We start from the raw sequence: 23,804 nt of genomic DNA, 5'->3' as shown, positions 1-23,804 counted from the left end.
TTACCTTTGATGAAATCTTCTGTGGTAGCCTTGCAAATCCAATACCCATTCAATGTGGGCAGCAGGCCAGGGAGGTGCAGATATACAAAGGCCAGTGCATTATGTCAATCATCTCCAGCAGGCTGCACATGACATGTTTCACCTTCAATATCCAATATGTTACAACAGTGTGGCCCACTGTGTGTTCTGACTTAGACAACAGTAAGCCAACTTTACCTTCAAACAGATACCTTCCTTTCTGGCCTGCTGTTTACCCATGCAGTTTGCTTCACAAAGAATATAATAAAAGCACCACATGAAATGCCCAGAATGGCTGGTATTCTAAATGTAAAGTGCATTTTGGTAGACCTCATAAATTCAGCAACACAACTTATATTTATAGAAAGAGAGGGTGTGTGCATGTGAAGCGTCTTGAGTCATTCACAAATTTCAGTGCTTCCCTGATTAATAGTAACCTGATATATAATGCAATCAAGCCAAGTACCCTGAGATAAGCCAGTTTAGAGCCATAAAAATCAGTGGTTCTAAGACAGGCTTAGCTCCCAGTATTTCTGCAGCACAATCCATATCTCAGTTTAGCCAGCTGGACTGTCCTCCAGATTCTACTTGTGTGAGCTCAGAGTATCAACCTCCATGCATTGGGCTCAGAATGTCTACACACTCCATCTTTACAAAAACAAGGAAGCTGCAAAGAAGAATGTCATAAAGTGCCTCCAGTTCATCTAAGCTATATTCTAAGGTGAATTTACTTGTGATTCTTAAAAGGTTTTGCATTAAAAGGAGGCATATTTCTTGACCTACCGCTTGCTGTGCCGGTTATTGAAGAGTGCATTAGACTGCAGTTGCTTATAAAGGGTTTTAATTTCTTCCAAGCCTGGCAAAAATATCAGCACTGCACCTAGAAGTGGGCATGCAAAAAGATTAATAGAAAAGTCCTTGGTGAAGTCAAGAGCTGTTCTACATTTTTGTTCTGCAAAGGGCACATGTGCATATACGGATCTTACAACTGCACCCACTGTATATCCAGGATTCCCTCCGGGCTCCCTTCTCCTCTTTGGTGTAGAAGGAGGAGGAGGAGGAGAGCAGGAAATTGGATTTATACCCCGCCCTTCACTTGGAGTCTGAGAGCGGTTTACAAACTCCTTTTCCTTCCCCTACCCACAACAGACACCCTGTGAGGTAGGTGGGGCTGAGAGAGCTCTTTCAAGGACTGCTTTTTCAAGAACAGCACTGACAGAACTATGGCTTGCCCAAGGTCATCCAGCAGCTGCAAGTAGAGGAGTGGGGAATCAAACCCGGTTCTCCCAGATTAGAATCCGCACACTTAACCACTACACCAAAATGTGCTACACATGTGCTATTCCTATGGAATTCAGAGGTGGGTAGAGGCTTACAAGCAAATAGACACAAGGCTGAAATAATAATACCAAATTGAGATCCCAGTTTTGGTGGAACTAAAGATGTTCAGCCTTCTAGAGACCAATCCGAAGCATACAACTTGGAAGCCAGTCTTTGGCTGCTATGGTTCAGTGATGCTGCTTTGCATCCAGAAGATCCCAGTTTCTAACCAGGCATCTGCACTGAAAAGATTCAGCTGTCAGGTGCTAGGAAAGATTTTTTTCCTGCCTGAGACTGGGAGTGTTGCTGGTATTCAGGAGAGATGATACTGAGCTAACAGAAGGCAAAGGTATGATAAGATATGTTAAGTGGAGTTATATCTATCTATCTATCTATCTATAGTTGGTTTCTTTTAAAAAAGGAGCAGAGTAGGGTTCAAAAGGTTAGTTTGTTTGAAATGTCCATACTGACACAATCGACTCAGTTGAATAAACCAGTAAAACTGGCCACATTTGCCTTGCCTACCTGGTGGGTATGAATGTTTGCCACTGACAATCCACTCCAATAAGGCCTCAATTAATTCAAGATTCACTTTGTCCAAATCCATGGATGCCATTGTTTTTAACACTGAGGTGCTAAGACCTGAAAGATAAAATAAGCTTGAAAGCAGGAGGGAAAAGAACTGGAAAGGCTGTTCTTTCAGGAAAGAAGGACCAACTACAATCACCAACAACAGACTTCCAACCATACTGAATCTTTGTCAACAGAATTCATCTATTACTTTCATTTATTTATGTTATTTACAGTCTGCCTTTTTCAATGAGGCGCACATGAACACATGAAGCGGCTTTATACAGAGTCAGACCCTTGGTCCATCAAAGTCAGTATTGTCCACTCAGACCAGCGGCAGCTCTCCAGTATCTCAGGCTGAGGTCTTTCACATCACCTCCTACCTAATCCTTTTAACTGGAGATGCTGGGGAATTGAACCTGCATGCCAAACAGATGCTCTGTCAGTGAGCCACAAAGTGGATTACGCAATGTAAATCAGTACAATAAACATAGAATAAGGCATCTGATAAGTGAAGTAATAGAACCAAGATTACAGAAGTCTGAAAACAAAGTATTAAGTATCCTATATATATAATTCCCTAATGTATTGGCCATTTCCAGCTCTCCCAGTGGCTGTGCAGTGTGCTCCATCAGCCATTGGCCCATCAACTACCACTCAAGAGTACTCACATGTCATTGGTTGAGTGCTGGGTCTGCTCCTCTCCCCACCCACTGCCAGCCTGGACAGTCCTCTCTCACAGAATAAACTGCCAAACAGCTGTCTCTCCTGATGAAGACACTTCTGCTTGGCTCCTGTGGGACTAACTTTTCTCTCAGTTGCTGTTGATAGGCAACCATGCTTGGTTCTGTCAGTAAAAAGGCAAAGGCAGGAGGTGCTTTCCAGGCCTTTGTGGGGAACTCATTGGGGCCAGTCCTGACTACGGTTGCCAGCTCTAGGTTGGGAAATTCCTGGATATTCTGTGGTGGAGTCTACGGAAGCCAGAGTTTGGGGAGAGGAGAGGCCTCAGCTGAATAGAATGCCATACAGCCCACTCTTCAAAGCTATTATTTTCTCCATGGGCGGAGAGATCTGTTGTCTGGAGTTCAGTTGTGATACCCAGTGATCTTCAGGCTCCACCTGGAGGTTGGCTACCCTAGGTGTAGCAGTTAGCACTTCAGAGCATGGTCTGCCAGACAGAGGTTCTTGCTGTGGAAGCTGAGTGGGTGATTTCAGACCTGTCACAGACTTTCAGCCTAACCTACCTCACAGGGTTGTTGTGCAGATCAAAAAGAGGAGAGGAAAATGATGTAAGCTGCTTTGGTCTCTACTGCAGATAGACTACTTTTTCTCCTGGGGAACCACTGCTGCCAATCTCCAGGTGAGGGCTGGAGATCACTCAGAATTAAAACTGCTCTCCAGATGGCAGAGATCAGCTCCCCTGGGAAAAAGGCTGCTTTGCAGGGTGGACTCTGTGTCATTATACCCTGCTGAGGTTGCTTCCCTCCTGCTTGGGTCCCCACTGTGGAGAAAGACTGTAGTTTTCCTAGGTAGAGGCTACAGGGAGGGGGGAAGAGATGGAAACGTGAAGTCAGAGGGGCAGATAATAGTATGTTGATGGTTGGCTGGAAAGGAAATAGGGTTGCCACCTCTGGGTTTGGAAATTCCTGGATATTTGAGAGGTCAGGAGAGAGTGGGGTTTGTGAAGGGGTGGGACCTCAGACAGGTACAAGCCATAGATGCCACCCTCCAAAACAGCCATTTCCTCCTGGGGAATCATTGTTGCCAATCTCCAGGTGAGTGCTGCAGATCACTCAGAATTACGCTCTTCAGATGGCAGAACGGTAAGCTCTGTGCCATTATACCCTGCTGAGGTCACCACAACAAATTGACACTGTGTGCCCAAGGCCAGGGCACCCACTCAGAGCCTCTCTAGGGCCCATTGTATTTATTTCCACAACGAGCCTTATTCTTAGTTAGATATAATGCAGTAACAATACCAAAAGGTGGAATTACACAGGTAGATAACAATGCAGTGAAAGCAATGTAGCACATATGGCAAACACACTATACTATTGTGTAACCCACAATCCTGTTCCCTTATTAAACCATCTTCTTGAATCACTGCATCATAATATGGTCCTATTGCCTTTTGTAAAAATGCCCTCCAGAACAATTCTGTTTTATGTAGTTTATGGAATGCCAAAAGTGCCAGGGCCTTCCTGATAGTTTCAGGCAAGCCATTCTACAAGGTGGAGGCCACAACAAAGAATGTACATGTATGTTGTTGATATCATTCATTTACCAATGAACAAAGCTGTTGTGGCGAGGAATAGGGGAAAAGGTGGTCCTGCAGATATAAGGGTCCAAGGCCATGAAGGGCTTTTAATGTAAAGGACAATCCCTTAAATTCAGCCCTGTAACTGATGGGCAACCAACAGAGTGACTGCAGAATGGGTGTAATATGCATGCTCCACCTAGCTACTAACAGTAGCTGAACTCTGGCATTTTGTACCATCTGGGGTCACCAAGTTGACTACAAGGGCAGATCTATGTGGACTGCATTATACTACTCTCATCTCTGAGAAGGCGGGAGGGGAGAAGAGGAGGAAAGTCACAGTTACTCTCCCAATAACAACATTTTAGTCACAATTCAGCCTTTACAGTTGTACACTTTGAATCCCATTGTGCATAACAGCTTTGTATTCTCTCCTATAAAAGGGAAATGGTTAGCACACAAAATAAATGAGACATTCCCGCATAAACTTAAGAGTACATCCCCCTTTTAGAATACAGAGTGGGAAGACTAAACACATGCCTCTATTTAAGCCATTCTACTGCAATCTGACAACAGCATGTTTCTATAGTGCACAATAAAACCCAACAACAATAATTATGATTAAAAATCTAAATTCCAGTTATCTGAAGATGGCAAAAACACAGCAGTCCAGTGGATCCACCAGATCTGTTCTGCTAGTAGAGATGCTTTCTTCCAGTGGCAGAGCCTCTTGCATCAGGGAAAGGTAATGACTTTGCTAGTGGACTGAATCTGTGGTACCTAACCCCATAACAATAAATGGCTCTAGTACAGTGATTCTTAATATGTGCTATATGCTCCCCATTCCAGGGCAATTACAAATCCTGGGGGAGCATTAAGAACTTGGGGGGGGGGATTCAGGATTTTAGGAAGCATTTTCTTCCCATTTGCAATGACTTCTGATAGCAAGTGAAAGACAGTTGTTTTACACTACTCACCCTGCCCTGAGGATAAAATACCAGATTTCCCCCCAGGCTCTTAAAAGAGTGGTACACAGCAAAGAGGAGACAACCCTAACTTCAAGGAGTTGAGCAATGGCCATCAGGCATAAAGGTCTCATTGAATGAACAAGATCTTGGGGTACAGGTGGACCATAAGTTAAATATGAGCAGCCAGTGTGATGCGGTGACAAAAAAGGCTAATGCAATCCTGGGCTGTATCAACAGAGGCATAACATCCAAATCACAAGATCTGATAGTCCCACTGTACACTGCATTGGTCAGGCCACACCTGGAGTATCGTGTGCAGTTCTGGAGGCCTCACTTCAAAAAGCATGTAGACAGAATGGAGTGGGTGCAGAGGAGAGTGACGAGGATGATCGGGGGCCTAGAGACCAAGCCCTATGAGGAAAGGCTGAGAGACTTGGGAATGTTCAGTCTGGAGAAGAGGAGGTTGAGGGGGGACATGACTGCTCTCTTGAAATATTTGAAGGGCTGTCACTTAGAGAATGGCAGCAGAGAATAGGACTCACAATAATGGGTTTAGATTAAGGGTGGGAAGGATATTAGGAAAAACTTTTTTACAGTAAGAATTGTGCAACAGTGGAATCAGCTGCCTAAGGAGGTGGTGAGCTCCCCCTTCCTGGCAGTCTTTAAGCAGCGGCTGGACAAACACTGGACAGGGATGCTCTAGGCTGATCCTGCATTGGGCAAGGGTTGGACTAGACACCCTGTATGGCTTCTTCCAACTCTGTGATTCTATGGTATGCCCGAGATCTGTGTATAGTATGTACATGTCATAAAGAAAACTACGAGGTGGCCACTGCTGTAGATCATGGCCTTTGTACGCCTCCGTATGCACAAACTTCTGTCATGCAAACACAATTTAAGAACGCTGTTTTCTCTATACACACAATATTTTTAGTTTAAAAAGCTTTTTAAAAAATGACAACGCACATTGGAGAGATTACCTTTGTAGCGTATCATTAGCTGATGAACCGTTAATTGCTGATCCGGGACGGAATCCTTGACCTTGCAGGAGTCTGTAGCCTGCAGAAGGCCAGCACGCCTCAGGTCTTCCTCTACCTCTTCTGTGGCAGTCCTCAAGTGCCTCTCTTTGGGATTCTTGCCAGGAGTTTTTTTTGCATTACGCATGTATGGACTGCCATGCTCCAAGACATACCTGAAGAAAAGCAGGAAATTAATGCATTGATAAAAGCTGTTTGTAATAATTTCGTTTGGAAATAATTAACTGCTCTATCCCATCATGCATGCACTACATGCACACATAAGCACATACTTGAGCAAAGCGTAGGTTGAATGTAAGCATGTGGGGCAAGGACTGCTGAACTCTCAGAACCAAGAATGGTGGCTGGGATGAACTTCCAGTAGTCAGAGGCAAGATCTAATGCCCTGCATGGCTTCCCTCCCCCCTAGAAAAAAATCTTAAGTTATCCAAAATAGAAAAAAAAGACAAGATAAAGTTAACCAGCCTCTCTTTCTGCAAAATGCTCAGGCACAGAACCCTGGGTAGACTGCTTTGAGTTCTATATGGGGGCTGACAGGGAGACCAAAACGTCCTGGGAAAAGGCCCCTGCCCCCCAATGGAGAGAAGGAGGGAAAGCAGCCTGCTGTGGCTGTCACCCTGTTTGCACCGACAAACCTAGTGCAGGGTGGGAGTTGCTGACTCCCAGGATGTGGGGGCTATGGGCTCGCGGCAGCATAAGAACACAAGAGAACATAAGAGAAGCCATTGTTGGATCAGGCCAATGGCCCATCCAGTCCAACACTCTGTCAACACAGTGGCCAAACATACCAGGTGCCATCAGGAGGTCCAGCAGTGGGGCCAGGACACTAGGAGACCTCCCACTGTTGCCCCCCCCAAAGCACTAAGTACACAGTGCATCACTTGCCCCAGACTGAGAGTCCCTATCTCTACCTTGTGGCTTATAGCCTCTGCTCCATATGCTTATCTAATTCCCTCTTGAAGCTGTCCATGCTTGTAGTCGCCGCCGCCACCTCCTGTGGCAGTGAATTCCATGAGTTAATCACTCTTTAGGTGAAGACAAAGAACTTGCTTCCGACCGGTATCTCTCAATTATCAACATACCTGCATCAGAGTTGGTTCCCCCCTGGTATAGCCCCCAATGCATTTGCGGAATGGACAGGGGCCAATCTAAGCAGGCTGTGCGATCTAGTTCATCAAGGGACCATTATGGATAAACTGTACTTTGACCAGCGCATGAACACGCCGGCACACTGGCACCAATATCTGCAGTTGAAAAATTTAATTGAAACCTTGGCGAGATTAGGCACCTTTCGAAGAGACTTGACAACGATGGAAAAGATTATAAGGAGATACCCATCCCGGTCTAAAGGGACAATGTCTCTCATATATAAGGCATTACTCTCATCAGAAAACAGACCGAAACTCAACTATCAGCTCCGCTGGGAAGAGGATCTCAACCAACATTGGGATGACAACGACTGGGTTTCGATCTGGGCCTCACCGATGAACAACTCCACAATATTTAACTTACGCCTACAGAATTTTAAATTACTCACAAGGTGGTACATGTACCCAACGCAATTAAACAGAATTAATAACAACCTCGATTCCACCTGTTGGAAGAAATGCGGGCAGATGGGCTCCTATATACACTGCTGGTGGGGTTGCCCGGTAATTAGCCACTTCTGGAAGCAGATAACTCTGCGCATCAATGAAATAACAAACCAAAGTATCTCCTTCACACCTGAGGTAATGTTACTGAACAAGTGGGATGAGTCTACGAGAGAAGATAGGAGGAATCTCACGTCGCTATTACTTGCAACGGCCAAACTAACAATAGCGGCAGTTTGGAAATCTCCCAACCCACCCGCGCTGACCCTGTGGCACGATAAGCTTTGGGAGCAGTTTGTCATGGCCAAAATCTTAGACCTAAGCCGAGAAAATCAACCAACTCACCCGGGTACACATACGAAATTTAGTAAGTTTTGGTCGCCAGTGATAAGATACATGGAGAGACATGAAATTCTTCCCACAAATCAAAATTATCACAGGTGGCTGTTCCTATAAAATATTTCCTGTTTTCATGGTCTGCTTAGGTGCCATTCACCAAATGAGTAAGAGGTCACTTTAGGCTCGGCGCCTTATCTACAGCCCTGGTCATGAAGGGTCGGTATGGACACATGACTAACAATAAGTCTCGCCTCTTCAATCACAACAGCTAACTTCCCCTATCACATGAACTCTTGATTTAGATGAGAAAGCTGATAGGTATGGTATGGCCCCTAATCTCTGACCACTGTTGTTAAAGGTCAGGGTAATCACAAGAGAAACTGCTCTTAACTGGAGTAACCCTCGATTGTACACCCCCCGTTGTCCTTACAGCTTGTGTTATGTATATTTGTGCTTGGTATTACTATGTAAAAGAATAAAAATATTAATAAAAAAAAAAAAGAAGTACTTCCTTTTATCTGTTCTAGCCCAACTGCTCAGCAATTTCAATGAGTGCCCACGAGTTCCCCATCTCAGGTGAGGAAAAGGATGCCAGCTCATGATGGTGCTGGTTCCTGCCCATCTTATGTGGGGCTGCCCCAGGTTCAGGATGGCCCCAGCGGCCCACTGGGACTTTCCCCCAGCAGCCTTAATGACCAATCTACCCTTGGCTCCATAGAAGAAACATAGTGAAAGTTCGTTATAAACTATATTATCTAGTAGAACCCAAGTGTACTGGTATTTAACAACACACACACTGAGTTTGCTATACGATGAAGAATCATAGACATCTGTTTTGAAGTAGAAATTGGATTTATACCCTGTCCTTCACTCGGAGTCTCAGAGTGGCTTACAGCCCCTTCTTCTCCCCACAGCAGACACCCTGTGAGGTAGGTGGGGCCGAGAGAGCTCTGAGAGAACTGCTCTGGAGAGAACAGCTCTGAGAGAACTGTGACTGACCCAAGGTCACCCAGATGGCTGCATGTGGAGGAGTGGGGAATCAAACCCGGTTCTCCCAGATTAGAATCCGCTGCTCTTAACCACTACACCAAACTGGCTCTCTTGTGATTCTTTAAAAATCAAAGGTTGGATCCAAAGTTCAACCTTCTGCACAAGGAACTTTCTACCAGCAGTACACGGCTCTTTTGCCAGAGCAAGCCTTTTTGCAGGGTAAGAAGTTTCCACCTTTAGCACAGCAGAACTTCTCCATTCAACCCCAAATTTTTAACACTCATGAAAATGTGAAAGCAGCCTGGAAAGTGTCTGCGAATATATCCATAAAGATGGCTCAAAATAAAGAGCTGGGCAGAACTTCCAAGGGGTCTGTGTGTGACCTTTCAACACCTTGGCATAGCTGCTTGTCTCTCTGCCACATTCACTTCTTGCCTATGTGACTTTGTCTGGCCACAAAGACAAGCCTCTGTTTATTTCATAGAATGATTGACTGATTACATTTATAGCCCGCCCTCCCCGCAAGCAGGCTCAGGGCGGCTCACATTACTTGGCCAATGTACCAAGATTCATATAAAACATTTAAAACCATTTAAACCATCAACAAATTTCAATCAAAGTGCATACAGTAGTTATTAAGGCAAGATGGCGTGACATATAATACCGGGCTCAAAGCCCTCCACTCAACAGTCTCCAGTTCTTTGAGGTGGTGTGGCTCTATCTCAACTGCGGCTGGCCTACGCCACAGATATTAATCGTGGCCATTGATGGTAGTGGTAGGTGGCTCCTAGTTGAAGACCTGGTGGAAGAGCTCCGTCTTGCAGGCCCTGCGGAATTGCGCAAGATCCCGCAGGGCCTTGATCTCCTCCGGGAGCTCATTCCACCAATAAGGAGCCGCCACTGAAAAGGCCATGGCTCTGGTAGCCGTGAGCCTGGCCTCTCTGGGGCCTGGGATAAAAATCAGTGTTGCGCCCCCGACCGTAGTGCTCTCTGGGGTATGTACAAGGAAAGGCAGCCCCTCAGGTATGTTGGACCCTGGCCATACAGGGCTTTAAAGGTAAGTACCAGCACCTTGAAGCGGATTCAGTATGCTAATGGCAGCCAGGGCAGTGCCTTCAGCACCGTTTAGGGAGACACATCAATAGCCTGGCCGCGGGATTCTGCACTAGCTGCAGCCTCTGGATTTGCGACAAGGGCAGCCCCATGTAGAGCGCGTTACAATAGTCTAACCTCAAGGTGACCATCGCATGGATCACTGTAGCCAGGTCGTCGCGATCGAGGAAGGGAGCCAACTGACAAACCAGCCGCAGATGGTAAAAGGCTGACTTAGCAGTGGCTGCTACCTGGGCCTCCACTGCCAAGGAGGGTTCCAGGAGCACTCCCAAACTCCCAACCACTGACACAGCACCACTCCAGTGGTGCCCCATCAAAGGCCAGGAGCAGGAGCCCCAATCCTGAACTGCCCCGAGTCAGGCACAGGACCTCGGTCTTCGCCTAGTTTAGCTTCAGCCGGCTCTGTCTGAGCCAACCAGCCACGGCGTGCAATGCCCGGTCCAAATCTTCCGGTCTGGAGCCCAACTGGCCACCTAACATCAGATAGAGCTGGGTGTCATCAGCATACTGGTGACATCCCAGCCCAAACCTCTGGGCAATCTGGGCAAGGGGGTGCATGTAGATGTTAAAGAGCATCGGGGAAAGCACCGCCCCGAGGCACTCCACACTCAAGCAGGTGCCCCCGGGACTGCTGTTCCCCTATTGCCACCCTTTGTCCCCCACCTTGGAGAAAGGAAACAAGCCACTGCAAGGCAAGCCCCTGTATCCCCACGTCAGTGAGGCGGTGGGCTAGTAGCTGATGGTCGACCATGTCAAACGCGGCCGACAGGTCTAACAACAGCACTGCCGAACCGCCCCGATCCAGATGCCTCCGGAGGTCGTCAGTAAGGGTGACCAGCACTGTCTCCATCCCGCATCCCGGGCGAAAGCTGGACTGGAAGGGATCTAATACTGAAGCGTCATCCAGAAAGCTCTGCAACTGTATCGCCACCACCCTCTCGATTAATTTGCCCAGATAGGGCAAATTGGAAACCGGCCGATAGTTAGCCAATTCGGCCGGATCCAGGGATGGCTGTTCTCTCAGCTCTACAGTTACTTGCTCTCTGCACCCCTTAGCACTCAATGTCACAAACCAAAAAAAATATTTAATACAGTGTGCATGTTTTACACACACAAATTCCCCCCAAAACCCATGGCACTACGTTCCATCAAACATAACTTATACCTTAGATACTTCTCCAATCATAAAAGGTTTCTGCATGTGGAAGAGGAATGTGTATGATTTTCACTGACAAGTGGATCCCCACTTCACTCCTATGCTGATTTTGGGGGTGGGGGTCCATTGATACCCGGGGCATAATTCTGGAGAACGAAGATAGACAGGATTTGCCCCTTTGCATAGCACATAAAAGTAACTGTGTGAAATTTGTATAAAACCACTGTTTACAAAATTAATTCCAGGTGCAATCCTAACTGTAAGCCCTACTGAGAATGGTATAATAGCGCATATAGTTTTATTATCTCATCTTAACATTGGTCAAGGCTACCATTTTGGGCATTATTCTATAACCGTTCAAGACCTAAAACAAACAGGAATTCAAAGAGATGATAGATAAACATTCAAAACTGTGACATAGTTACTTCTGGGATCTCTTACCGAGTCACTGCAATTGCATCTTCCAAAAAAAACTGATCAACAGGGAATGTCCTGCCTAAAAGAGAAAGGAAAGGGTGAACAAAAGTGAAGTGAGAGGATGGCGTCTTTATTTCAGTATAAAAATTATTGATATTTCTATCTATATACTATTTCCGTCTCTGTTAACCAGGAGACAAAGGTTAGCGATGCATTCTGACAAACATTCAAAAGGGATCAATGCAAGTTGAGGCTTGAGCGGCCTCCATTTGCCTCTTTTCCTTTAAAATGCTAGTAACAGAGCAAGAGATCTGATTTCTAGTAGAAAACCAAGTGGAGGTTGAAGGGTTAAACTCCTGACTCTCTTCCACATAGCCCTGAGGCAAACTGAGGCTACACAAGCCTGTAATTTGCCCTTTGTAGATGGACTAAAATGCATGATCTTAATCTGATGTGTTTGAGCCCTGAGAAAACTTGTAAAAGGGATCAGACAAATTCACAGAAATATGATTATCATCAGTCATTAATCATGTAAGCTAAAGGTAGGGTGCAGAAAATCTTGGCACACAGTAGCTGCTGGCACCTAAAAACGGACCTGGCAAATGGCACTTTGGTCACTGCATAGATCAGGAGGCAAAATCTCACCAGCTCTTTTGCAAAAAAAACAAACCCCACACACAAACACACAAATAAACAAAAACCAATGCAGCACTACCAAATTCATTTGAAAGCAGATGGATGGGAAGAAATGACAAAGGAAATTTGCCTCCTCTAGGTCCTGTTATGGAGCTTCCAAGGGCATCTGGCTGGCTAGTGCTGGAAAAAATGATGCTGGACTAGATGGACTTGGCCTAAATCCACAAGGGCTCTCAGAAAGTACAAATATTGATAAAACTGCCTTTGTGTTTCCTCAACTCAGATATGTTTAGGAACTCCTACCAGCAAACATTGCATTGCAAGGATAATGTTATCACATATTCTTTTAATAAGAGTTATTACAGCGAAGGTGAACAACTTGGCAGAAAATACAATCTGCCAAGTGATGGCTAGTGAAATAAAAAGACTGATTTTTTACCTGGTATGTTAACAACTGGACAGGAGTTAAAGTACTGAGAGAAGAGTTCTGCATTCAGAGTTGCGCTCATTAGGATGATACAGAGATCTGGCCTCTGAACCACTATATCTTTCAAAACCAGCAACAAGAAGTCACTAAAAAAAAAAACCAGGCAGAACAGCTCAGAGTTTGCTGACTTGTAATTTTTCTCCCCTTCCCCACACCCTCTTTATTTCTGCTCCACATCATCACCACTGATAATGTCAAGGAAGGAACCATACAGAATCTGAGGCCATGGGGGGGAGGGGGAAACCACACTTTTAGATTGTTTCCTTGTTACCTGTTACTTAACACAGTTATAACTACAGCTTTCAGAAATCTCATATATGGGAGCCTGTATTGCCTAGATCAATAAAGATATTAGAATCTGGAACATAAAGAACCCCTTCATTTGAATAATGTGACATATAATAAGACAGCTATCAAGACTCTAATCCTCAAAGTAGCAAAACAAATTTTGCAGCATGCAGGATTGTTCTGAAAGCGGGTAATGTGCAAGCAATGGTCACACATGCTCCAAAGAAATCCCTTGCCTTTTTCATTATTAGGCTAGGAATGCTCACTAGATCATGAAACCAGTCAGCAATGGGGTTACCAGGGACAATGCTGTCCCTTCAAAATGTTCAAGGCACCTCCTCCTGTCCAGCTGTCAGGCCAGTTCCCTTCAATCGCCTGCTCTGCCTGCTGCACTGAGGTGAACTTGTCACAGCAGGAAGGACAGAGAGGCATAGAATTCTTGGCACTCTCTCTCAGCGCCCAAGATTTTCCAAAGGAATCTCTAGCAATTCCATCAGGTTATTGTTCCACCCTTTCATTACTGTCATATGAATTAGTTTTGCATATCATGGCAACAAAAATAAAGGGCTCACTGTGCAACTCTAAGCAAAATTAATACCTTTCCATGGAACGCTGTTTGGGACTATAGGAACAGTTACCTTTCTTCTGTCCTCTCATGTACCTCATCGACAATAACATGAGTGATTCCTTGTAAAGTCAGGTCCCCTTCCAGTCTTCTCAGAAGCACTCCAGCAGTACAGTACAACAATCGGGTAGCTGGAGACTTGAAGAAATAAAGAAGAAGACAATATATTTGTTTCCACTATAGTTTGAATTACATTATTGCCCTATGGGCATCAGATTCATTCACACAAATTGGGATTTTGGTTGTTTGTTTACACACACTACATGTTCACGGAATTAGATATCTGGCCTGGCTCTCCAAGAAGTTCAGCTTTCATTTTTTAAAAAAGCATTTTTCTAGATGTTATGGATGCAGAAATAAACATGAAAACCAATGGCCATAGTTTTGTCAGTAGAGAAGCTGAGAACTTCGACCGTGCTTTGCAACTTGCTCCTTTTCCCTTTCCAGCAACTGGTAGCAACAAAAAGTTATACCAAGAACAGTGAAAGGCACAGTTAAAAGTTGAGACACAGACCTATTTGGAAATAAATTGCTGTAAGAGTCTGGAAAAAAAATTACAGCTAATATCTGAAAGATCCAGCAGGAAATATCATACTTTGCCAGCTGGAGAGCTAGTCAATAACAATATTGGGTAACACCCATGATGCATAGTAATGTTAGCTGGCATGCATGATGCCACTGAGATATAAACATATCATTAAATAAAAACAAACCTTGATGCTTTCTAGCCGGATCTGGTACCCAACTGTGACTCCAACTCTTCCTCGCTCCTTGGCTACTCGTTCAGCCACAGAAATGGCAGAGATCCTCCGAGGCTGGGTGCAGATGATGTTGGCTACCTTACTGGGAGGTCCTTCTAATGAGGAATCCAGGATAAACTGAGGAACCTGAGTGGTCTTTCCACATCTACATGAAAAAAAATGTAAAACATTTTAAAAATTCCACACCTACATTTAAAAAAGCAAACTATATTTTCTGCTAAGCAACATAACTAAAGATGGCTATAAATCAGCCTGCTTCCCCAAACCTGGGGAAGTTTATTGATTTGCAAATACTCTGCTTTTTTAAGTGGGTCACCATACCAGAAAGGTGACAAGTTCCCCTCAGTGCACCATACCATACCATACCACTGCTCTCTTTATCCCTTTACAATCAGTTTGATCTGCAGCAGTCATCAGGTGATGTCACTTACCTTGATGCCATGAAAACCTTCAACTGCCCATTTCTACATATTAAAGCTCTATTAAAGTGAAAGGACATTTTTTTGCCTGGTCAGTGGGCAATTTGACACTTGACTATAGAGTATTACTCAGAAATCTTTTTGGCAGCAGACAGTTGATCAGATATCACGTCCACAGCACACATGTCATCTAGCAGGCATCATACAAAACTAGGGTCATCTTGTCAAAAGCAGCCCAGCTCAGAACTCTGAAGTGGGAGGGGCCTGAAGTCACATAGGAAACAAAGAACGCTGTGCTGGCTGGGCTGTTCTGTACCTCCAGTTATCCGTACTATCCAGGTGAATCTACCTCTTCCCCTTCCCAACAGCTAGAGTAGATTTGCTGACAAGAGAGAATCGGGGACAAGATAAAAGAAAAAGATTGTCCAACCTCTCCTGTCAGCATGAACAAGATCCTCCCACTTTTCTTGCCTGTGAGGAGCAAGCTGTAGAATGAGGTTCCTTTTCACACTGTTGGTGTTTGAGTTCTCCAGTTCTTAGAATACGGCTCATACTCTTACCCAGTCATACCGCTAACAACCAAGACTTGATTTTTGTTCAGCAGGGGAAGAATGGTTGTCCTCTCCTCCCATGCAGGAAGTTTCTGCCTTTCTTGCAACATGGCCTGGTAGTGCCTAGAAGACTGATAAATATAAACAAAAGGTCAAGAGCAGCCATTCACAGCTCCTAATTCATTGGGTTGTATCCTACCCCTCTGCTAAGCTATGGGCAGCACTTTCTGTCGGCTTGGTTGTGCCCTGCGAATGCCAGAGGCTCCTCTGCTGACAGGTGTCCCTCATGCTGACACAAGAGGCCAAGTTTAGCTGAGCTGGTAGGATACAACCCACTATCAATGATTTTTTTTTTACTGTAAACAAAAATTTACAGCCCTACAAGTAGCAAGCCCTGACCCGGATAGCCCAGGCTACCCCGATCTTGTCAGACCTCAGAAGCTAAGCAGAAGCTAAGCAGAAGTCAGCCCAGGTTAGCATTTGGATGGGAGACCACCAAGGAACACCAAGGTCGCCATACAGGCGGCAGGCAATGGCAATAATGAGTATAAACTATGGGTGGAAAGGTACTGGCTAGATATTAAGATGTTTTTCACACTAATTCAGCAGTGGAATCAGCGGCCTAGGGAGATGGTTATCTCCCCCTCACTGGCAGTCTTCAAGCAGTGACTGATGTCAGGGATGCTCTAGCCTGATCTAGGCTGCATTGAGCAAGGGGTTGGACAGAGGGTCTGTATGACCCCTTCCAACTCTTATGATTCTAAACCACCCCTTGCCTTGAAAACCCTACAGGGTTGCCATAAGTCAGCTGCAGCTTGAAAACAACAACTAAAGAGCAAAAAGATAGCTTATGAAGCACTTTTTAAGCATAATTTCTCAAGGAGCTCACAAGTAAGAGAGACTGCATGGTTACAGTCCAGCCGCAGAGCGCCACAAGAGCTCTGAGCCTCAGTTACCTTCTCTGAAGACCTTTAGATAGGCTGTCAACATCTGACCATGCCAGTTGTAAAATACAGGAGTTCAAAAACATGGGACTCTACCTTATGAAGAAAAGATCAGTGACTTGTGATGCTATTCAAGCCTTTTAAAAATATTATCTGCAGATTAACAAGAAGGGTTATATACATATGTCTGCTTGCTCAAAGACCCACACTCTGGATGGCTTAAAGATTACTTTCTAGGAAACTGGAAAATAGATGTATGTGCTATTGATTCCAGATTAATTTTACAGAGGACTTGAATGCCTTAAATTTAAATATGGGAAGTAGCTCTTCAATAAACTGAGGATTTATAAAAGGCAAAATGTTAGCTATCAGAGGTTCACCTTTATTAGTAGAACCTCAGTTTTAGCTCTCCATTTCTCCTAGCAGACATTTGTTCAACTATTACACATAAGAACAACTTATTGTTTTTGACAGATAACCTTATTTGAAAATAACTTCTTGAATAGTATTTATTTTCCTTTCATCTTCTATTTTAACTACTAAAAGATATACCTTCTTTAAGCTGAATTGTTTGCAAATTTTAGCATTCTCTTTGTCAGTGGATTTTGCTTGAGTACTGTACTTTCTCAGGTCCTTTTTGAAGTTCACATAACTCTCCCTCTCTACATGAACAGTCTGTAGTTCCTCGCTTTCTTCTTCTTCTTCTTCCAACACTAATTCTTTTGCAGCTTAAAACAGAAAAAAGAAATTCATTCTTCAGCTACATATGCCAAATGTCCTAGCGTTGTTCTCTTTCTTGTCAAAGTTCACCGCAGAACAAGGCAACTCTTTTGTTTCCTCTTTTTGCATTGCACCAATTGTTTTGAAATTTACTTCACTTGGACACAATATTGTGAGTAAACATTTTATTTGACTGACTTCATTTATACTCCAACTTCCCCCCCCCCAAAAGGAACCCAGAGCAGCTTATATTGTTCTCTTTTCCTCCATTTTATCTTCACAACAAACTTGTGAGGTAGATAGGGTTGCCAACTCTGGGTTGGGAAACACCTGGAGATTTTGGTGGTGGAGCCTGAGTAGGGAGAGGCTTGGGGAGGGGCTTCAATGGGGTATAATTCCATAGAGTCCACCTTCCAAAGCGGCCATTTTCTCCAGGTGAACTGATTTCTATCACCTGGAGATCAGTTGTAATAGAGGGAGATCTCCAGCCACCACCTGGAGGCTGGCAACCCTAGAGGTAGGTTAAGCTGAGAGTATATTACAGGCCAAAAGGTCACCCAGAAACTTCCATGGCAATGTAGAGACTCGAACCTGGGTCTCCCAAATCCTAGTCCAACACTCAAACTACTACACCAAACTGGCATATAACACCACATGGCTACCAAGGATGGGTCCAGTCCAAAGTTAGGCAAGTCCTATGGTTCACATTGTTTACAGTATCAAGGTGATTAAGCAAAGTTAAATGCCATGTTAGGAAGAAGTTGCTCCTAACTTTTCTGCATTGCAAAAATGGAGGAAGGGGGAATAAGCTGCTTTGGTGCCCCATTGGGGAGAAAGGCCAGGTGTAAATATCTTATTAATTATTTAATTAATCAATCCAAACGGTCTTTATTATCAGTTAAAGGCTTCCAAAATGTAGAAATGATAGAGAAAGCTACCATACTAGTACAAAACTCAGATTTATCAGTATTATGGTTGGGGGTGGGTGGGAGTCAAGCTTTCATCATCACAAGCAAATGTTTAGTAAGGGTTTTGGTTCTGTATTCCTCCACAGAAACGAGAGGTCCTCTGTGGCAGCAGCTATAAGCCATGATGATTTTAGTACCCTGATTATACCTGTTTTTTCCTCCTTTTTATCATGTACCAATTTGACATTACTATTTAAATGATCAACTGAACAATACACAAGCCATTTCAGTTATCGCACAATTTTCTTTTGTTGTCTCCATGACAAAAGTTTATCTGAAAATAGATGACAACTAGAATTAGGAACAGAATAAAGAGCCTTTGTGGCCAAAGGACAAAGCAATGGATTTACAGTACAAACCAAGCCGAGTTACACCCTCCTAAGCCCATTGCCTTCAATAGGTCTAGAAAGGTGAAATTCTGCTAGTCATCCTAAAGAACCTCATTTCAGCTGCAAATTCCACCACCTTGGAAAATTCTGTTTATCTCAACTTTCCATAAACTGGAAGATGTGACCGTATGCACCCAAGTGAGTAAGAATGAAGCACCCTGATTTAGTACTTTTTCCATAAATGGCGGGGGAGGGATGCAGATACAAGCCTTTCCATTCATTTGAATGGAGGGGATGACTCCATATTCATGTGCAGAAGGTTGCTCACATGAAAGCTGTCTCAACAGGAAAAGTTACTTTAAGCTTTATTAACAGCCATGGCTTGTACCTTATAATACAATTCATTATTTTGCAAGTATTCTTCACCTCTTTTCTGGCCAGGCTTACCAAGTGGCGGCGGGGGATCCGCATGTCTTTACAGGATCCCTGCCGCGGGGACAGTGATACGCGTTGCACCGCCGTCGCCAGGATGTGACGCTACGCGTCGCTCTGGCAACGGGGCTGTTTGGAGTCCCGTTGCCAGAGCGATGCATAGCGTCACATCCTGGCGACAGCGGGTGCAACGCGTATCGCCGTCCCCGTGGCAGGGATCCTGTAAAGACATGCAGATCCCTCGCCGCCACTTGGTAAGCCTATTTCTGGCCCTTCCCTTCCAACCTTTATTCTGATTGCTCCCATATTCACCCACTTACATTTGCATTCACTCACACTCAAAGCAAAACAAGCCTTCTGTTATGCCCTCCTCCCTCTTGTGCCAGCAGAAAAGTTGGTATGCTCTCCTGAATATCCTCGATCAGACTGACTTTTTTCATCTTTGACGGAACTGTGTGGCAGAAAGTTTTGCAATTCACCCTCTTTAAAGCAACCTGTAAGATTCTATATGATCAGTGATTAATATCTACTTGAGGACAAGTCTGAACTGAATTAAGAAGAGGATCATGGCATTTTGTATCTAAAAGGTATCCTTTTACGTAATATTGGAATCTATAACTTGCTGTGTCTGTGGCTATAATATATGTAAGCGCAATCAACCATGACTGTATTCAGTGAGAAATCTTAGTTCGGCAGAACTATAAACTACATAGCCTTGCATCTTGACAGTAACTTCCATGGATCCAACAACAGGTGTGTAAATGCCAAGTCAACACTACTGCATAAAACAGTATTCAGCTATCTCCTTATTTCCTCCCTACATTCCTCCCTAAGCTGCATTGTAAGGGGACTGCCTGCTCACACAAACACTCCATGTATGCACTGGAGCACAAGCAGGGCCCTGAATTTGGGAACAGATCCCAGGCACTCATACATGGACATCTCTTTCAGAAGGGATTTTACAGCATTCTACCTACCTTCAGAATTCTGATATGCAACACATGAGCTACTTGGAAGTGCTCGCTTATTACCATCTGCTGGTGCTCTTGCTGAGGATGTCATCAACAGAGGCAGAGGAGGGACACTGTATCTGTGGGAAGTCTTAGCAAGCAATTTTGTTACTTCAGCTTCATCCTCTAAGCATGTTATTAAAGCATAAACAACAGGTTCATTAGACTCAGAAGCCATCAAGGCCTTTTCATACAGGAATTCAGCAATGTGCAGCCGACAAGCCAGAGGCAAGTTCTCATTAGTAGAATAGAATGCTACAAGGGGTGGCTGGTAGGGATATTTGTTACCCTCAGGAAATCTTATTTCAAGTTCATACACAGGAGTGTTCAGTCTGAGATGAGCATCTTCTTTAAGGCTCAGAAGCCCTTGTTGCTGATGAGGACTTCCATGCTTGAATTTGCATTTTGATCCAAACCTGCAGTCTCCTCGGAGGTAATGTTTACAAACTCCCAAGGAAGCTGGTTTTAGCCCATTGTTGGCGTTGCTATTCTTTTGCTTTGACTCACTGAGAATGTCTGTGAGGTACGCCAGGTCTAACGCAACTGTCCAAACTCTGTTTCGAATTCTTTCCACAAATTTGTCTCCGCAGATGGAACAGAGGGCAAAAGCCTCTTCCTGTCTTTGTTCCAAACAGTTTTCAGTACTAGCCTGTGCAGCACTTTCGGTGATCTGCATCCTCTGCCCAAACCTTTCCAAGAAGCACTGCAACAGCAAGTGCTCCAGTGATGCCCCGATGTTACCGTTATAGGTCTGCAGCACTGCTCGGCATCGCTCGCCATTAAAGCCATACCTAAAAGAAGAAGAAAAAAGGTAAACATGCATTCCAAAACAGTAAGAACCTACCTTATATTTTAAAGGATGCCTGCAGTTAACCTGAGACGAGAAATAAGAGAGCGCACCAAGTGGTTTCTGCAGTTCAAATAATACATACAACTTGGACTATTTGTACAAACTTGCTTTCCATATACAGATGATACCATTTGCATAACTGTTCTGTTTTTTGGGGGGGCTGCTTTCAGAACATGGAGTTTTACATTTCATGAGTGTTCTGAGGAGAAAGGAAATGGACTGACATACCTGGAAAGGGTAAAAGGCTTGCAAAAGCAAGGAAAGATGGAGGCTATATGAAATGACTGACAAGTGGATTAAAGTAGGAAGCCTTCTATCCTCTTACCCCACTTCAAAGCTCTACTAACACTGAGAGCTTTCACCTTAACCCCACTTTCTGACTAATGTGTTGTATTGTATTTATTGAAAAATCATCACCTGGAAAGTTTGTTCACAGCAAAAGAAGACACTTCAGTATCTGAAATGTAATTCACAGGTTGTTGAAAAGAAGCACTTGTGGTAGTTTTAGAAACAGTCTGGTTTTCTGGACAACACTGCTCATCATTCAAGTAATCTGGATCATCACAATCATCTCCCTCTGATACCGGTACTCTGAAAGAGAAAACAAGAATGTCATTTAAAACTAATGGTTCTATGGCTAAAGTCTGGGATTTGTGCTATTTATTTTACTCTGCATAATTAATGAGTCGGGGGGGAAAGCCAAAATGATCACAAGGCTGGACCACCCATCTTACAGAAAAGCCCAAAGATTTGAGATTTTCTTAATTTGGAAGGGAAATGAATGTAGGGTGGGCATGATAAAGTGCTGTATGAGATAGTGTAGACATCACTTTTTCTTCTTCTCCCATAATTCAGGGTTCAGCCAATCAAGTTCATTTGCAGACAAAAAAAAAACAATTTCTTTATGCTGTGCAGATTTAACTTAATGAAATGCACTGTCAGAAGGTGCAGCACTGGCTACTAGCTTAGATAGGATCAGACAAATACATGGAGCTCCCACTCAACCAGATGCCCCTTTTGATACATCTGCACTGGCATTTGGATGAAGAGAAACTAGAGAAGGTAGGAATATGCTTCCTTTAACAGGAGTGACTGCCTCATCCACATGCTTCCTTTTGATGCCATAAAGGGAGCAAAGGAAATGCTACAATACACTAAGTACCAATTTTACTTGCACAACACACACATCGATGTAGGCAGCAAGCATAGTTTAAAATGCCAATTTATATTTGCTTGGGAGGCCTGGTCGGGCCAGGGTTGTGCACATAAAGCAATGCATATCTTACACATTTGTTCTGGGAAACCCTGGAGTATTTGCAGCAACAATGTTTGCCACACTAAGACCCCGGCCACACGGGCCGGATATTGCGGGGGGGAGGCGTGGCTAATTGCCCCAGCGCAGTTTGATCCGCGATTATGCAATCAGATGCGCCGGCGGCACACCACGGGTCCTTCCCTCGGCGCCAGCGGGTAAACGAGGGACCGGAGGGGAATGCTGCGCGCCGGTGCAATCACACCCGTGGCAAACGTTTACTAGTACCTTGGAGGTACTAGTTTTTTAACGCACATTGTCGGCGGTAAGCCACGGGTGCACTCCACTTCCCAGATGTTGGGATGTGATCGCGCCCGGATAATCCGCCCACCATCTGTGCCTCTCCCGCGGCAACTTTGCCGTGTGACCGGAGCCCATATATGGAGTCATCCTTACATAAGTAAATAACTAGTTTCTTTCTCCAGAAACACTACAAGGCCACATAAGACAGCAGGTATAAAATTCAACTTAATAGATAAAATTACTATGCATTTTCATTATTAAATCATACCACTACCCACGACCAAAGTTAAAGACTTTTTGTGTTCAATAGCCTAGATCTGAAACATGTAATGAGATCTGTTCTATGGAAGAACAGCATTTTTTTGTTTTGTTTCTTTAAAAACCAACTCTGAACCAGCAGGGAGGTCTTGTCCTTGAAGCTCACGAAGAAGTTCTTTCACCCTCTTCTGATTCTCCGAAGTCATATGCAGAGTCTGAAGAGGCATCTTGGCTTTGGATCCAGCTCTGGTCTGTCCACTTCCTTTGTTAACAAAGCTTGGTCCACTAAAAAAAAAAAAATCAAAGCAAAACATTATACTTTCAAATGCATTAATGCAACAGAAAATAAATGCATTCACACATACTCCAAGTCAGTTAGTTAAAGCAGTGCACTATTGGATTGAATCAATCTGTCTTTTGACAGTGGCCAATTAACAGCATCAGGAATGTTCATAAGCAGGTTATAGTGGAAAGTTCCATATTCTTTTGCTACAGAATTTCCAGAAAGACACACTGAATCAATAAGACTCAATCTGTACAGGGGCTGAGCAGAACCCCCATAACAATCATAATCAGTCCAAAGATCAGTACAGATGAGAGCCACAGTGGGATTTTTAGATAATTTTAGATAAGATTATTTTTTCCTTTTCAACTCAGCTTTCATCAATTAAAATCTTTCTTTCCCTTATAATATATTGGGTTTCCTATCTGGTTAATAAATTCCACTAGCACATATTATGATTCTCTGTCCTGTGATGAGATACTTGGCATGACTATCACTAGCAGAAGTCATTCTTTGTCCCCAGTATCTAGTATTCAGCATACTGCCTTCAAAAGTGGAGATGTATTGCTGGCTAGTGTGGCAAGTAGCTACTAACAAACACATCCCTCCAAGAAAGACACCATCCCAGATTCAGTAGATGAGAACAAACAAGTTAAGTGAGCAGTCTGCTGTCAATAAGCCCTTCAGTGTGCATCTTTATGAGGTTTCTACTAAACAAACAAGGTGTTGCGGCTGAACACTTACTTGGGCCATTCCACTTCATTGAATCTGGTTGTTTAAAAAAAAATTCAGAAACATTAGATTTTACTGACCTGTTTTTTGCTGTACTAGAAACACTAAAGTCATCACCAAAATCATCCCAAAATTTGTCTGAGCCTTTTTTACTTCCAGTGGCTTGATGTTTGCTTGAA

General features: G+C 44.0%; 1 protein-coding gene across 1 annotated transcript in view; it reads right to left on the bottom strand.

The window, feature by feature from the left end:
• Nucleotides 1-23,804, bottom strand: part of DHX57 (DEAH-box helicase 57) — a 39,579-nt gene extending 15,775 nt beyond the window's left edge. The window contains exons 1-13 of the mRNA XM_015418077.1: nt 23,706-23,804; nt 22,740-22,895; nt 21,215-21,388; nt 19,915-20,738; nt 17,041-17,216; nt 15,554-15,675; nt 14,527-14,719; nt 13,827-13,951; nt 12,853-12,986; nt 11,802-11,856; nt 6,114-6,325; nt 1,864-1,980; nt 802-898 (exon numbers count right to left, since the gene is read on the bottom strand). Of these exons, the coding sequence (XP_015273563.1) occupies nt 802-898; nt 1,864-1,980; nt 6,114-6,325; nt 11,802-11,856; nt 12,853-12,986; nt 13,827-13,951; nt 14,527-14,719; nt 15,554-15,675; nt 17,041-17,216; nt 19,915-20,738; nt 21,215-21,388; nt 22,740-22,837 (2,327 nt within the window). The 5' untranslated portion in view covers nt 22,838-22,895; nt 23,706-23,804. The remainder of the gene's footprint in view (nt 1-801; nt 899-1,863; nt 1,981-6,113; nt 6,326-11,801; nt 11,857-12,852; nt 12,987-13,826; nt 13,952-14,526; nt 14,720-15,553; nt 15,676-17,040; nt 17,217-19,914; nt 20,739-21,214; nt 21,389-22,739; nt 22,896-23,705) is intronic.

The sequence above is a fragment of the Gekko japonicus genome, unplaced genomic scaffold (assembly GCF_001447785.1).
Source record: "Gekko japonicus isolate JY-2015 unplaced genomic scaffold, Gekko_japonicus_V1.1 scaffold1394, whole genome shotgun sequence".
In the NCBI taxonomy this organism is placed as follows: Eukaryota; Metazoa; Chordata; class Lepidosauria; order Squamata; family Gekkonidae; genus Gekko; species Gekko japonicus.
This window is presented reverse-complemented; position numbering and strand designations above follow the sequence as displayed.